At 48.7% G+C, this 14965-nt stretch overlaps 5 protein-coding genes across 5 annotated transcripts, besides 2 other annotated features; 2 read left to right on the forward strand and 3 right to left on the reverse strand.

The window, feature by feature from the left end:
• Positions 1-348: 348 nt before the first annotated feature.
• NFIA_082900 (actin family protein) lies at positions 349-1894 on the forward strand (the record flags this gene model as incomplete). The annotated part of the gene is made up of 3 exons (XM_001260235.1): positions 349-391; positions 454-952; positions 1018-1894. The coding sequence occupies 3 exons, from the start codon at positions 349-351 to the stop codon at positions 1892-1894; spliced, it is 1419 nt and encodes a 472-aa protein (XP_001260236.1).
• Positions 1895-2735: 841 nt separating this feature from the next.
• On the reverse strand, positions 2736-4901 carry NFIA_082910 (uncharacterized protein; the record flags this gene model as incomplete). Its single annotated transcript, XM_001260236.1, has 3 exons — positions 2736-2841; positions 2874-3895; positions 3963-4901. 3 exons carry the CDS (start codon positions 4899-4901, stop codon positions 2736-2738), a joined length of 2067 nt encoding a protein of 688 aa, XP_001260237.1.
• A 549-nt stretch (positions 4902-5450) lies between these two features.
• Positions 5451-5474: a microsatellite.
• A 1015-nt stretch (positions 5475-6489) lies between these two features.
• NFIA_082920 (transcription factor domain-containing protein) lies at positions 6490-8651 on the reverse strand (the record flags this gene model as incomplete). Its single annotated transcript, XM_001260237.1, has 3 exons — positions 6490-7184; positions 7249-8364; positions 8492-8651. 3 exons carry the CDS (start codon positions 8649-8651, stop codon positions 6490-6492), a joined length of 1971 nt encoding a protein of 656 aa, XP_001260238.1.
• A 701-nt stretch (positions 8652-9352) lies between these two features.
• Positions 9353-10637, forward strand: NFIA_082930 (uracil-DNA glycosylase; the record flags this gene model as incomplete). The annotated part of the gene is made up of 3 exons (XM_001260238.1): positions 9353-9723; positions 9794-10253; positions 10338-10637. The coding sequence occupies 3 exons, from the start codon at positions 9353-9355 to the stop codon at positions 10635-10637; spliced, it is 1131 nt and encodes a 376-aa protein (XP_001260239.1).
• A 795-nt stretch (positions 10638-11432) lies between these two features.
• Positions 11433-12464: a mobile genetic element.
• Positions 12465-13044: 580 nt separating this feature from the next.
• On the reverse strand, positions 13045-14880 carry pdiA (protein disulfide isomerase PDI1; the record flags this gene model as incomplete). The annotated part of the gene is made up of 4 exons (XM_001260239.1): positions 13045-13408; positions 13475-13914; positions 13990-14368; positions 14507-14880. 4 exons carry the CDS (start codon positions 14878-14880, stop codon positions 13045-13047), a joined length of 1557 nt encoding a protein of 518 aa, XP_001260240.1.
• Between the last annotated feature and the right edge of the window lie 85 nt (positions 14881-14965).

Below are 14965 nucleotides of genomic sequence, written 5' to 3' on the forward strand. Positions count from 1 at the left end.
TGGCGGAGAGTGGACGATTTAAAAGATAGAAGAATGTCAGACTAGCTCAGATTAGCCACCCCGTGATGATGCAGCCAACGAAGCTGTCTGTGGTTGGTCTCCGCTATTCGCGCCCGCACGCACCTTAGGATTTCCGCCGCCGCCGCTGCGCCGCAACAATAAGACCTAACAGTCACATTTTACGTACCTACACAACCTGTCGATCTTGAGCTGGAACTGACTTACAAGGAAGGCCTGGCAATATCTTTTCGTGGCCTGATCAGTTTCAGCATTGATACTTGTCAGCAAAAGAAGCAGGAAGCAGTCCGCCTCGACCTCTAAGCAAGCTGTACCCCTTCGATTACCAAAATGAACCCTTCAATTCCACCATCGACTGCCGAATACGGTGGAGGTATGTTGGACCTTGTCGGCTATATCTAAAGCGATGGATGCTGATTGCGATATGCGTACAAGATGAGATATCGGCCATTGTTCTTGACCCAGGATTTTCAACAACGCGCGCAGGGTTTGCCGGTGAAGATACGCCGAAATCAGTGATCCCGACATACTATGGAAAGTACACCTACGAGGCGCAAGAGAAACTTATCTTTGGCGATGACATCTTTGTCACCCCCCGCCCCGGACTGTCAATTCATAACCCGATGGGGAGGGACGGCGTTGTGGAGGACTGGGACATGGCGGAGAAAGTGTGGGAGTACTCTTTTACGTCGCGCTTGACAGGACCAAAGGCTGGAAATCCTTTTCAGAACGGCCTGAACGATGTCCCCAATGGCGAACTGCCTTCGGAAATGGAAGGTGTGGAAACCGAGGAGAAGCCTCTTGCGGATAGCCCCCTCCTCATGACTGAGTGCGGTTGGAATCCTACGAAAGCGCGCGAGAAGACCGTTGAAATCGCCATGGAAAAGTGGGGGACGCCAGCATTTTACCTGGCCAGAAATGGTGTGCTTGCAGCGTATGTTTTCATCATTCTATGCACTCATTTCCCTTAGCTGATCGTTGTGCTTACGTTGCTCCTAGCTTCGCTGCTGGTAAGGCTTCTGCTTTGGTCGTTGACGTTGGCGCCTCGAACATTTCCGTAACTCCGGTCCACGATGGGATGATACTGAAGCGCGGTGTTCAACACTCTCCCCTGGGGGGCGACTACATTTCATCGCAACTCCGCGCCCTGTTCAAGACCAACTCACCACAACCGATCACTATCACGCCCCATTACCTCGTCGCCTCTAAGACAGCCGTCGATGCTGGACAGCCTGCGCAAGCGAAGTACAAGACATTCCCATCTGACAAGGCACCGGATGCGTCCTACCGCACTCTCATGGAAGAACGAACATTGTCTGAGTTCAAGGAGTGTGTTGTGCAGGTGTGGCCCGGACCCAACAAACTCTCCGCTACCGGTCCGAACGGCGTCTCCAACGAGGAGGTTGCGAAGAGTAGCCCCGGAAGACCTTTTGAGTTCCCTGATGGCTATAATCAAGTGTTCGGGATCGACCGGTACAGGGTGGTTGAGTCATTGTTTGACGCCAAAGCGGCCATTCCAGACCCTGAGTCGGTGTTTCCAGCTCCAACGCAGGCGCAGACGGTGTCGGAACTTATCAAAGCTGCGCTGAATGGCGTTGATGTCGATGTCCGCCCCCACCTCCTGGCAAATGTCGTCGTCACAGGCGCATCGAGCTTGCTCTATGGCTTCACCGATCGCTTGAACCAGGAGCTTATGCAGAGTTATCCTGGACCCAGAGTGAGAATCTCTGCGTCCGGAAACACGGCGGAGCGGAAGTTTGGTTCGTGGGTTGGAGGCAGCATCCTTGCCAGTCTGGGGACCTTCCATCAAATGTGGATTTCAAAGAAGGAATACGATGAGCATGGCCCCAATATTGTTGAGAAACGCTGCAAGTAACTCAAACGTCGCGCTGTTGAACCTGTTAATTCGACCTTTTTTTTTTCCCCCTGGTCTGCTCGACTTATGTGTATTAGGACACTTTATCCTCGATCGTGGTAAAAGTCTGTTCGGTTTCTTCGGTTCTAGTGGCGTTTTATGTGCTATCAAACTACTATTGAAAGACAGCTTCAGCCTCCCTCTTCCTTCTTTTTCAATACCTCACTACCTGTCTTTTAAATAGTGCTTGGGTTTCTGGAATCTTTGAGCTATGCAACGCAAGGAAAGAACGCATTGCGTCTCGCCCTTTTCACCCTATCATTGTATAAGTATCTTTGCGTCTTCAATTCATAGTGCCGTCCAAATCTCAGACCATATATGGATTAACAACTACTAGAGCTGGGGCCTGTCTGTTCCACAAATACGGCCAGTTCGTTGCTGCGATTGATGACGTCTACCGCAAATATATAAATGGCAAGTCTCGGTTGTCAACCACCTGCCCAGAGGCAAGGCTGAAACTAATGGACGCGACCCCTTTGACTATTAGCAATCCTACCACCAGGCTTATCGTGATGGAAGCCACGCTCGCGCTTGCTTTCGGGTACTACGGGGTGTTGGAAACGATTCGGTGGTGTAAGCCAGTTAGTGGGCATTCCTGTGCCAGGGGGGCACACCACTACTAGTAGTTGGCAACGGCTACCCCTGCACAGCGAGCTTATCTTTCCTGCTCAAGTTTCAGGAAACCTCCATCTCCTTGTCATATCTTCTACACCGAGGAGTGGATGTAGGTCAGGACTCCCAGTGCAGTTCATGGCCCTTGACCATTGATTTCGATGATGATCAAGGCCAGCAAATCCCGAATCTACTCCGAAGCACACATCCCAGAACGTGGTGGAACTCCAATAACAACAAACATATTGTGGGCATCACCCAGACGCAGATGGAACACGAGGAAATCTCTCAAGAATCTGCAAACATTAGCTTTACATATGAATGATACTGAACAGCGGCGGCTGTGCTCACCGTGGGTGGTGCCGGAAGGGCCGTTATTATTGATTGACCATCTCCGGCCGAATCTTCCCTCGTCTCATCGCCATAGTAATGTTCTTCCTCTGATTCTTGAATCAGGCTTGTATGTACGGATAGGACATGAATCCTAGGAGCAACGTTCCGTCTTGGCTTTAAGGAATATGTGTTCAGTGCTTCGGTTCCCTCCTGCAGCCAGGCCATTTGTTGCTCTAAGTCCTTTTCAAAAAAGGTCGTCCGCGAGCCAGGAATATCAGAGGTATCAGCAGCCCTTGCACGGAACACGCTCGATGGACCCTCTTTTCTCTTTTGGGACACCGAGCGGATTATCTTCTTCTCTCTGTTCGCTGCACTCTCCCAAGCCTCGACTACTCTGTCCGACTTGAAGAAGTGCAACAGCTGATTTTTCATGGTGTCCTGCCTGACCAAGCGCCCGGACTTGGAAGAACGGTTTGGCTGAAGCGGGACTGGTGTCTTCGTCGTGTCCTTGTCACAATCTTTATTATTGTGCTTCAGGCTTTGAGGTTGTTCCAGGAAAGTGCTTTGAGATTTGAGTGATCTGGAAGGGGCTGTGGCGGGTCGGTTGCTCGGCGACCCTTCGACATCTCCACTCGCGTTCTGCTTTGTCACAAGTCCAGCCCTGGAAAATCTTCTACTGAGGCTTCTCTGTATCCTAGGAAGAAAAGCGGTAGAACCCCGATTTTCAGCGGCACCGTGAACGGATTTGGCGCGGCGTCGGCCCTCAGCTTCGGATGAAAACTCCTCGGAATTTTTGGCAGCTCGGAGGTTCGGAACGCTCTTCTGTGACATTCGATGCCCTTGCGTCTGCCTGGATACGGGACGCGGACCGACTGCTCCCAAAGTATCTGGGTCAGAAGGTAGTGGCTTCTCTGAGACGGAGGAGCGGGATGCGCGGATGGATAAAGCTTTTCCAAAGAAACGCTTCTTTGATGATCTGTGGTGGAAAGCTCCGTTGGGATTCTGAAGCAGCGACACCTAGCACGAAAATCAACATCCCGCCCCTACTGAGATTTATGAGGAAAATGCATTGCGGGATACCAACCACATCTTTCCTGCTTGCAACCCCTATGCGCCGTTGCATCTCGGTGATGGCCAAACCGAGCTGTGCAAGAGCTGACTCAAGGGCCATTCCTTTTCTGCTAAGTTTAGACAGCGCCGTGTTCCAGCCTTCCGTATTCGCCAGCATAGCGTTATAGAGAGCGACCAAGTCACCGGGGAGGGGCCTATTTTCTTTCGCAGATTGTCCGATATAACGCCACAAAGCACCGATTGCTTCTCTTCCTTTCTGGATGTCTTTGAGGGAGTCTTTCACTGCCATAGTAAATCGCTCAACTGCATGTTCGATCTGCTCATTGTATTCAATCATAGTGAGGCGAAAGTTGCGATCCTGCAACATTTCATCAAAAACATCCAGATTCTGGAGGGGCAGGCTGAGATACTGGATTCTTGTGCGGACGTCAACCTGGATGATGAAGTAGTCCTCGGTGTTTCTCTCAATGAATCCGTCAAGCTCATCCACATGACGCTGGAGGATCTTCAAAACCTCTAGTTTGGATTTCGCCAATCCTTTGGCCAGCAAATGCACTCCAAATGAAATCTGAGAGATCAACTTCCACAGAGGATGATACCTGTGACCTATTAGCTTGTTGGTCGACGTTAAAAACAGTGCTCTTGATCGGGTTATATAGAACTTCACTTGCCTCTCGCCAGCTCGTTGGCGCCATTTTCTCCCACAGAGTCGTTCATACTCGGCATTTTCGAGCAACTCTTTTCTCCGAGACTGGGCGTCAAGATTGACGGTCCATTGGGTGTCTTTTTCCTGGCTTGCTTCAGAGATTGATTCTTCGAACGGGCCCTGCAACTGTGGAATAGGGTGAACAGGCGATCTACATGGCTTCTTGTCGCTCGGTGTAGGATCGTTGTCTTGTTCGGCAGCGGGGGTAGTTGCTTGTAGCTCTCGGTTTTCGGGCGCAGACGCCATCAATACTGAGGCGGAGTCTTTCACAAGTCATCCAAACCGGGATTACCAATGCGGGCGGATTCTGAGAGCCTCAGATTTTCTTTCCTTCTTAGTCTTTGGTGATGAAGATACAATGCAAATCGTGCTCCCACTCAACTACGCTAAACGGAACTGGCAGCGTAATGGGTTGCCTTTTGAGGAGTGTTAAGCCAAATAAAGAGCGAGTGGTTCAGATCCATTTAGGTATTGACGCGATGCGCGCTGAATTTTTCACCGAATTGAACGATGGTACAGGATCATGCAGGAGAGATCAAAGGGAGTGAGTGTGTGTTTTTCAACTTAAACCCCATAGAAGAGGACAAGCAGAGCAAACGAAATGCTCTGTAGAAAGGTCAATTGAATGAACCCGTTGAAGTGAGAAAGTACGGGCCTTGGATAGACTATCTAGGTAAGTGGACTGACTGTCTGTGGGAACATTATTATTACGGAGCCACCTCAGGGACAACAAATTCAATTGTGTTGTCAGCCAAGCTAACATACGTAATTTGAGAGCCGGTGGGACAAGGACAAATTAGAAGGATTATTAGAAGGATTAGGGATAATCATACAGGGGGGCTCCGTGCGTAATAATAGTAATATTAATGTTTTAATATACCGACGATCGCGGAGACCCGAGAGTCCAGAACTTGAGAAAGTCAGGTAACTAATAGTAATGATAACTAAAACAATGAGAGAAACCGTCGTTCTGAGCAATAACAAACCTATCAAACTAAGCATCTATCTATAGAGTCCTGAGCTAAGGACAAAGACCCGGCCCGGATTGCAAAGATAAGGTGGAACCCAAAGTCAAAAGTTTCAGATTCAGCCTATTATTCAGGATTTGAAGGAGGAAGTCGTACTCTTTTACGGAGTACTCTGTGGTAGTTCAAGCCTGGAAATTATTATTTGTTGTTATATTAACCCCAAAAACTTAGGAACAGCCTAAGGATGTTAGTTGATGCTTGAAAGTCAGGGGCTAGCCACTCATATATGATACATGACAATATCAAGTAGTATCCAATGACAATCGGTTTTGAATACATACTCCGTACCTACCGAGTGTTCCGTACCTTACCACGATATAGATAAATATCAACCTTCCTTAAAATCCTGACTTTATGCTAGACTGATCTAAAGTGGACTCGAATGAGAAGTCTCTATTTATGCCAGGAAATAAGGTGTTTGGACTTGATAATGGACAACTTCCATTGTTTTCGCATCCATCCAAGGACATCATGATGCCAGAGACCAACGCCCGCAAAAAAATGCACTCGGATTTTGAGAAGTTCTCAGCATTTCCCGTACGCGCTTGAGCCTTTGCACTGCCATTCTGAAGCGGACTACCTATGTAGATGAGTAGTGTTCAAGAAACCATTAAGTATTTGTTGGTCAGGTCACCGGCAGTAATGACGATCGACAGCCCGCACTTCCCCCAACAGACGTTTTCTCCCAATGAGAGGGTACGAAAAGGGTCATTCGCTCTTGGTCAACGCCTCTTCGTTCTGAACAGCGGCACAAGTGCACAGGGGATACTGACTTTATCATACTGACATGCTCCCAAATTGCGCCATCACGTGCTACCATTCTCCTCGGTGAGAAAGACTGGGTCCCAGAAGTTCGTTGGTAAGGACAGGTCAAGGAAGTCACCAAAAAGCACGTCAATATCTTCAAGAGCACCCTGCCGGTTTTCCTCGACTCTCTGCAAATCTGCGGGTAAATCCGTAGGACCTTCTTTTGGCGCAACAGGTGCGGGGACACAACCAGAAACGCCAGGGCTATAATTGTCAGTCGCTAGCTGCGTGGTAGAAGCAGGTGTTACTGCATTTGACGCTGATGGGATGGTTCCAGGGTCCATCAGCTGCTGAACGCCCTGTCCCTGAGATCGCTGCAGTCCAGGCTTTGCCACGTTAATTTCACGCAAGGCCCTGCGTCCCAGACGTGCCATTGCCTCTGCAGAGTACCAGTAGATGCTCATACCCTCCAACAACGAACAGCACGCCTCTAAACTGGCTTTCGCTCGGTTAAAATGGGTAATCAGCCTACTTGACCGAAATTGCTGATAGGAGACGCTCATGGAAAGCGATAGTGCGTATGGAATGATGGGGAGAGGGGGCAAATCTTGGGCACATTCAGTTGCTACAATGGAGTGTATCCGGACGGCGGCGAGACCTTGTCGGATACTTGAATTCGAGTTTTGGGGGCGATCGTGCATCCTAGACCTGCACGAAAGAATGGCGACGGCATGATAATACACTTCAAGGAAGCCTTCGAGGCGGTCAGCAGTAGACTGTGGGAAGAGAAATCCTCCTGGAGAGATCGTGGAGCGTACCCAACATGGTAAAGTCCAATTCCTCCCCGAAGTTGTCACCCATGAGCTCCTCGAAAGACGGAAAGCCGGTTTCCCAGCCGACGGTAGGATCCGCAGATGGCCTATAGAATGAGATCGCAGTCGAGAGCAAATCCGAGATGGCAAACCACACGTCAAATGTAGTCTTAGGATGAGAGGTATTGACAATGGGTTTACTCAGTCCAATGTCCCGGTCGGCAAGGAGAACTGGACGGCCCCCTATGCTTGCGTGCATCTTATCCAAAGTCCAGAGGCACCAGAAAAGTCGCGAGAGAGAATCCCCTTGTACTCGATCAGGTCTGTTCAGGTGCAGACCTGCGGTCTGAGCCTCGTGGATAGCCCGACACAGATGCATAGATGCAGCCTCTGCGCCCTCGTGGCCTTCACAATGTAAAGACATCAGCGCTAATGTACGTATGCGGGTGATTCGGTCCGGCTCGAGCCCGGCGTCCATCGCGACAACTAGTCCAGTGTAGATCTCGGAACCAAACTGTCGAGGCGTACTGAGAGGACCGTTGATGCTTGTACGAAGGAACGAGCTGGCGGCTTGATCCTTGGCAGCCACAAGGCAAATTGCCCGCTCCAGGAACACGGACGCACTTCCATGGGAGTAGGCACGAAGAAAGGATTCTTTATCAATAAGCGGGAGGATAGGATGGATCCTGGAGAAATAGATGGCAATCAACTGGTCCCGAGTCGACGAAGGCAAACGATGACAAGCATCCAAAGCTGATGAATACCGCTCTTGTAATAGAGAGGCAACAGACTGGGAATGTCGACTCCGCGGAGCAGCGTTTACATCAAACGCTGTATCATCTCCGTGGCCATCGCTGCTTTGTGAGCTAATCCAAAGGCCAATTCGATCTCGAAAGCGGCTGCCAGATGCGCCATCCAATTTCTCGCGGATCACAGCTTCTGGGTTGAGATCTCCCACAAAGCGTTCTGCTCTGGAATTGTCAGGCGATACAGATGTCAAAATGGCAGACTTCGTTGGCCCAGCGCCGCGCAGAGGGGATGATAGTCCGTCTGGCTGCTGATTGCTGTTGGAATGAAGAGCAGTACGCTCAAGATGATCTCCCAGGAGAGCTTGCGCCTGATCTGAGACAGTCCCCGAGTTGATAATATGGCGGCAGCGTTTCTTGTTGCAACATGACTTAGCTCTTCAGACCGCCATTGTAGATTAGATGCTGTTCAGGTATACACGCTGGTGACAATATAAAGGGACAGAGGGCTAACGCAAACGGCAGAATGGAATGAACGGCGGGGAGAGGAGGGTTGGTTGAAGAGTAAAATGATACCTTTCTTCGCTGGCAATCCGAGCATGCTCGAAGGGCTCGTCTGCGACTTCGCGATTGGGGAGTATCAGCAACCCATTTGAATTCCATTCTCACATCATAGTGTGAGCTGAATGAAAATACAGATGCGGCAGAATTCCTGAACCTAGGAAGACGGATGGAGGGTTCCTTTTCGGCTGTGTCAGTATCCTTCATAGAAACTCAATGCTTCGTGCAGGGCTATACTCCTAATATTCTAATAACGATCAATCCTGACGCTGATCCATAGCAGTATGAAGTGCTTAATAGCACTTAACAGTTGCTGCCATAGGAATAGATTAACCACGGATAGGGATGATTCGGGGACCTTTGGGAACGGGGGTACCAGTCTTGATCACCCCAGGGATTATTAATAATAGTGAGGTATAGCGCCGGAGAGTGTAGGCTCTGAACTCTCGTCTGGATTGAGATCTTTGACTCGAGACAGACTTGAAAAGGGTAAATTGACGCCAAGCCCACCTTACAGCACTATATACGCGTGAGCCACGCGAACACTGTTAGAACGACGCGTTTACACGGGGAGCTAAGTGCTGATCCGGAGTACTAGGTACGGAGTAGAGTCCACCAGCTCAATTATGGTGAGATGATTCTACATGTGGATTAATCACATTTCCAAATTTGGTGAGTTTTCTTGCGTAACTCACTGAGTAATCACATTTCTTTTCTTCTGGAATTTATTATATACCCCTTCATCCTTCTCAAGTCGCGGATATCAACAATCAAGCTCTGTTCACACACAAAGGAACCGCGTCATGGCCAGTCCGACAGGGCTCAAACGTAATGCTAACCATCTATCAACACCAGCGTGTGATGCGAAGAAGCCCAAGGCCAATGGCAGTATCACGTCCTTCTTTGGTGCCCCTAAGCCCAGGCCTGTCGACACCAAAACATTGACCGTTTCGTCCTCTTCCTCGAACTTCAACAAAGACAAATGGGTGGCATCATTGACGCCTGAGCAACAAGAACTCCTGCGGCTGGAAATCGATACGTTACATGAAAGCTGGCTGTCTAAGCTCAAGGAGGAGCTGGTCACACCGGAATTCTTGGGGTTGAAGCGATTCCTGAAAAAGGAGAAGGAGTCGGGTGCAAAGATCTTTCCTCCGGAGAATGAGATTTACTCTTGGTGCAACTCCTTCCTAGCCATTTCCTCCACGAGGCGCGCCGAACTATGTTGCTAATAAGATTAACCCCAGGTCTCGACATACGCCCTTGGACAAAGTGAAAGTGGTCATCATCGGCCAAGATCCGTATCACAACCATAACCAGGCTCACGGTCTAGCATTCTCCGTTCGGCCTCCCACTCCTGCTCCTCCCTCTCTGGTGAACATCTATACGGGAATCAAAAATGACTACCCTACTTTCCAGCCCCCGCCAAACAAGGGTGGCCTTTTGATACCTTGGGCTGAGCGAGGAGTACTCATGCTCAACACCTGCTTAACAGTCCGCGCCCATCAGGCGGCAAGCCATTCAAACAAAGGATGGGAGCGTTTCACTCAAAAGGCCATCGACACCGTCGCTCGAGTACGAACTAATGGAGTGGTTTTTCTGGCCTGGGGCTCGCCGGCAGGGAAGTGCGTAACAGGTATCAACCGGCAAAAGCATTGCGTTTTGCAGTCGGTTCATCCTAGTCCGCTCAGCGCTCACAGAGGTTTTGTAAGTCTTGCTTCACTCCCTCGCCATCATGGCACACCCTACCGAGCCCTGGTGTACTGATGTGAGACTTTATGCGGAATCTAGTTCAACAATGGCCATTTCAAAAAATGTAACGAGTGGCTCGCCGAACGCTATGGTCCGGATGGCATCATTGACTGGAGTCTGACCCCGAAAACGACAGGCGGCTCGCTTGCCACTATCTCGGACCAAGCTCCTGTGATTGACCAGGTGAAGACATCCACCCCGAAAGTGCCTGATTTGAATCCTTCCGAAGAGAGCAAAGTTGTTAGCGTGAAACTTTTGGACCCTGACGGATCGCTTGATGAATTTGACGATGATGTCGATGCACTTGAGGTTCTAGCTGCAGCTGAAGCTGCAACATGACCTGTTGAATGTTTGATTCAATTGGTGTATTTCCACTACTACTAATCACGAAGGGGCCGTCTCTGTGATTCCGGCGTGTTGCAGCTGTATCAGCGTGTCTTTGCCATAGAAAATTCAACTGTCCTAAGTTTTGTGTTTTGAATTCCTTCCCCAACTCTTCCTTTCACTCGGCAGAGATACCACTGCCAGGTATTCAGGTTGACTGAGAAAGTGCTGCCACCCCCCTTTATTCTGTTGATGAGTGTCAAATGAAGTTCTTGTAACGTGGCGTTCTACAACTGTAGGTACCTCGGTAGATTGAGTCGGCGATCGTAGCGAACATGTTGCTAACAGAAGACTTAAGGCTTTGTTGCGGCTCTTACCATGATCATTTTGCTAAGCCACATTAAGGTTAGATAGAATTACAGTAAACCCCCGATATAAGCATCTAATTCAGCAGCACCTTTTTACTTCCTTATATCGAAATATTCTTATACTGGATTCTTTAGCAACACTAACTGGAAATATTCTCTACCCAAAAAACTGTCGGATATCGCCCTGGCGCAGGCTTTTAATCTTTCTCTTCAGAATCACCCTTTCATATTGCATAAAACTCTTTATAAGAGCCTTATCTGCATCAACCTGCTGCTCCTCATAGAGGCGTAGCCTATAAAGGCTTTCTAAGGCATCCGCAGGTGGAATCCGAGGGAGAGGCTCTATAGTATCATCATCCTCCTCATCTTGTTGATCCACGGTATACTGACCAAGAATCATTTCATCAAGATCTAGGAGATTATCGTTTACCTCCTCATCCGCAGGACTTATAAACTGGTTGATATCCATTGCCTCTTTGATATGATTTGAAAGCTGCATCTTCTGAATGCCTTGCTCAATCTGCTTGATAACCTCATACTCCTCGATCTCTGCTACCTCCTCAATATGAAGAGCCTTTTGGAAACATCGTTGAATTGTGGTATCTTTTAGATCAAGCTCCCATGCAGGAACCATCCATCGAAGAGCTTGGAGAATTGTGATTGTTGATACCGGATCCAAACCATGGTCAAATTGAGTCATCATATAGAGAATCCACTGCCGTTTCCAGTATGCTTTCCATGTGCGGATAATCCCTTGATCAAGAGGTTGATATCGAGAGGTTGAATTGGCAGGAAGCCATATGATAATCGTATTTTGAAGTTGGACTTGGATATCTTCAACTGCAGCTTCATGTGCAGAGAAATTATCCATTAGAAGAGCAACTTTCTGACCTTTCATCTTTGAATCAAACCAGGAGAGCCATTCCTTAAAGATTGCTCCTGTCATCCATGCCTTCTTATTTGAATGCTAGATAATCCCTAGATTCTCTGGATTAATGCCTGCAGCAGAGAAGGCTCGTGGCCTCTTAGCAGATCCAATAATCCATATTGGAAGACGTTCAGAAGCATCAGAGTTACAGCAAAAGTGAGCAGTAATCCGTGCTTTCTCCTTCTTCTGACCAGGAAGATTATGTGACGATAGACCTTGATCTGGAGGCATCTTCCAATAGAGAGCAGATTCATCATAATTAAAGATATCTTGGGGAGCAAATAGGCTTAAAGCTTTGCGAATTCCAATCATCTCTGTGCTAGCATCTTCTGATATGCTTCCAGCTTCACCATGCTTAGCATGTCTCCTGATATCACGGCGTGATTGGAAGTTCCGTATCTAGCCATTGCTAAACTGAGGCATCTCCTTCTCTGGATAGATAGATGGCCAGAATTGCTTTGCCTTCTCCCGGATAATCTCTTGTGATATTGTAATCTTCACCTCTGCTCGTTGAATCCACTCAAAAAGAGCCTCTTCTAGCTCTGGCCACTGCTCTGTTCGACGTCGTTTATTGATAAGATGATGGTTTTCGATTGTATCAAGGAAGGCATAATCTTTTGATAAGATCCGTGAGATAGAGCAGAGGTTAATCTTCTGCTTATAAGCCTCTTCATACCATTTCTGAAGCTGGCTATGCGAGAGGTAAGGCTTGAGATGATGCTGGGCACGGAGAGCAGCCTTCTGGCTATTTGGAATTGCTGTACGTGTGTGCTTTAACATTCTAAGAACTTAGAAAAATGATCCAATATAAGCAATTTTATATGGGAGAAATGATTTTTGGAAGCAATATCTGTATATCGGAGTATTAAGCATTTTATTATGAGAATTTAATTCAGACACGGTGGCAAGATGCTATAACCGAGGTTATTCTTATATCAGCGATGCTTATAGCGGGGGTTTACTGTAGTATCAAGTGGGCAATCTTGTCTGCCGGGTAGTGAGGTTCCTTGGGAATTGGGATGGCCCGCTCGATACGCTGAGGGAAAAGTAAAATCTGCTGGGGGTAGAATACAATCATGAAGTCTGAAATTCGGATACTAAAACGAAGTCCTTCGGCTATAGTAGTTTACAATTCATCATGGTCGCCCTTCTCATCGCCAGTAGCAGCAGGAGCTTCAGCCTCGGTGGATGTAGCCGAAGGGGAAGCGGTAACATCAGCCCCTTCTTCAACCTTGTCTGAGGCAGCCTCAAGAGCGTCGACCTTGAACTTGCCGTTCTCCTTGATGAAGTTCGCCAGATCCTCAACGGTACGAGAGCCAGAATACTCAACGGGAGAATCCTTAGCACCGGCGGGATAGAGTTTGATGGTAGGGAATCCGGTGATGGAATCAGGAACGTCGTTGGCAGTAGCATCGATCTTGGCAATGGTGACCTTATCTTTGAAATCGCCAGCATAGAGAGCCGCTAACTCCTCATACTTGGGGGCCAGACTATGAAAAGACTTGTTAGCTTAACTTTCATCACAGCCTTTTGGTAGAAAGACGGGCAACACTCACGCTTTACAGTGTCCACACCACGGGGCGTAGAATTCGAGGAGAACATCCTTGTCGTTATTGATGACAAGATCCTGGTAGGAGTGAGCCACCACGACTGTGACGGGTCCTTCTTGAGTTTCAGGAATAGGCTCAGACTTGATGCTGGGCTCAACCTTGCCATCAAGAACATCTTGGATGAACTTCCCGATTTCTTTGGCATTGATTTCCTTGGACTGGTCGTAAGGGTACTTGGCGTTCTTCTCCGGATCCTGGATAGCGAAAGCGGGGAATGTCTGAGGGTCAAGGTTGAGGTTTCCGGCGTGGGCACCGAACATCTTGGCATCAATTGTGGCGATGTTGATGGCTCCTTTGTGCTTCTCAGCAATGGGCTTGAATTCCTCGGCATACTGATCACGCTCTTCCTTGGTCTCAGCGAAGATGTACGCGAGAGGGATACCGGCCTAGAACACGGTCCAGGTTAGGCTGGTACGGCAAAAAAGCTTAATTGTTTCTGATCATTAGGGACAAGAACATACCGTAATATAGCTAGAGTAGGTCTCGGGGCCAATCTCACCCACAAGAGGGGTGCTGGCAGTTTTCACCCAGCTGAAGATCGCTTCCTGCTCGATCGTTCCATCGTAGATAGCCTTCTTCTCGTCAAAGTCCTTGTAGAGCACGATTGAGGGTTGCTTGACACCCTCCGCTTTGGCAATAGCTGAGTCGCTGGTCGCGGCAAAGAGGTAGTTGTCTCTCTGAGATTCAGCAAAAGAGGTGAACACATCATTGGCAGCCTTGTCGTCGGAGGCAAAGTAACCGATGACAACAATCTTGTCCATGGTCTTGATCTCCTCGAGGTTCTCTTCAGTGACAGTTGAGACAGCGGGGAGGGACTGCTTGATCATGTATGAGACAATCCTTTTTGAGTAAGGTTAGTTAATAATGCATAAGGCGACTAGGAACCGGAAGGCAAGGCCGTATCGAAGGGGAAAGCCGAGCACAGATGATCAGGGGACGGGATTGATAGAGGCGCGCGCTGGGAGTAGTAAAACTTACGAGTCAGCCTGTCGAGCTCCCTGGTAGGGCTTACTGGAATCAGGACCGCGGAAGATCTTGAGAGTAGGATAGCCCTCGACGCCGTTTTCTTTGCACAAGTCCTCTTCCTCAGTGCAATCGACCTTGACCAAGGGGATATTTTTTCCCTTGAGCTCAGTAGCAGCCTCTTCATATTTGGGAGCTAGAGCCTTGCAGTGGCCGCACCAGGGCGCATAGAACTCGGCCAGAACCAAGTCATGCTCTTTCATAAAATCCTTGAACGAGTCTTTGGTCAGAGAGACGACATCGGAAGTGGTATCAGCTGTCGCGTCAGCAGCAGAGGCTACCGCGCTAGCCCCGAGAAGGCTTAAAACCAAGGGAGCAAAAGACCGCATGATATAGACAAGTCTCGGAAACAAACGAGACGACGGTTAATGGGGTAATCAAGACCAAAGATGAAGGTCGTCTTGTAAGTAGCTG

This window comes from Aspergillus fischeri, genomic scaffold, assembly GCF_000149645.3.
Source record: "Aspergillus fischeri NRRL 181 1099437636264 genomic scaffold, whole genome shotgun sequence".
NCBI lineage: Eukaryota > Fungi > Ascomycota > Eurotiomycetes > Eurotiales > Aspergillaceae > Aspergillus > Aspergillus fischeri.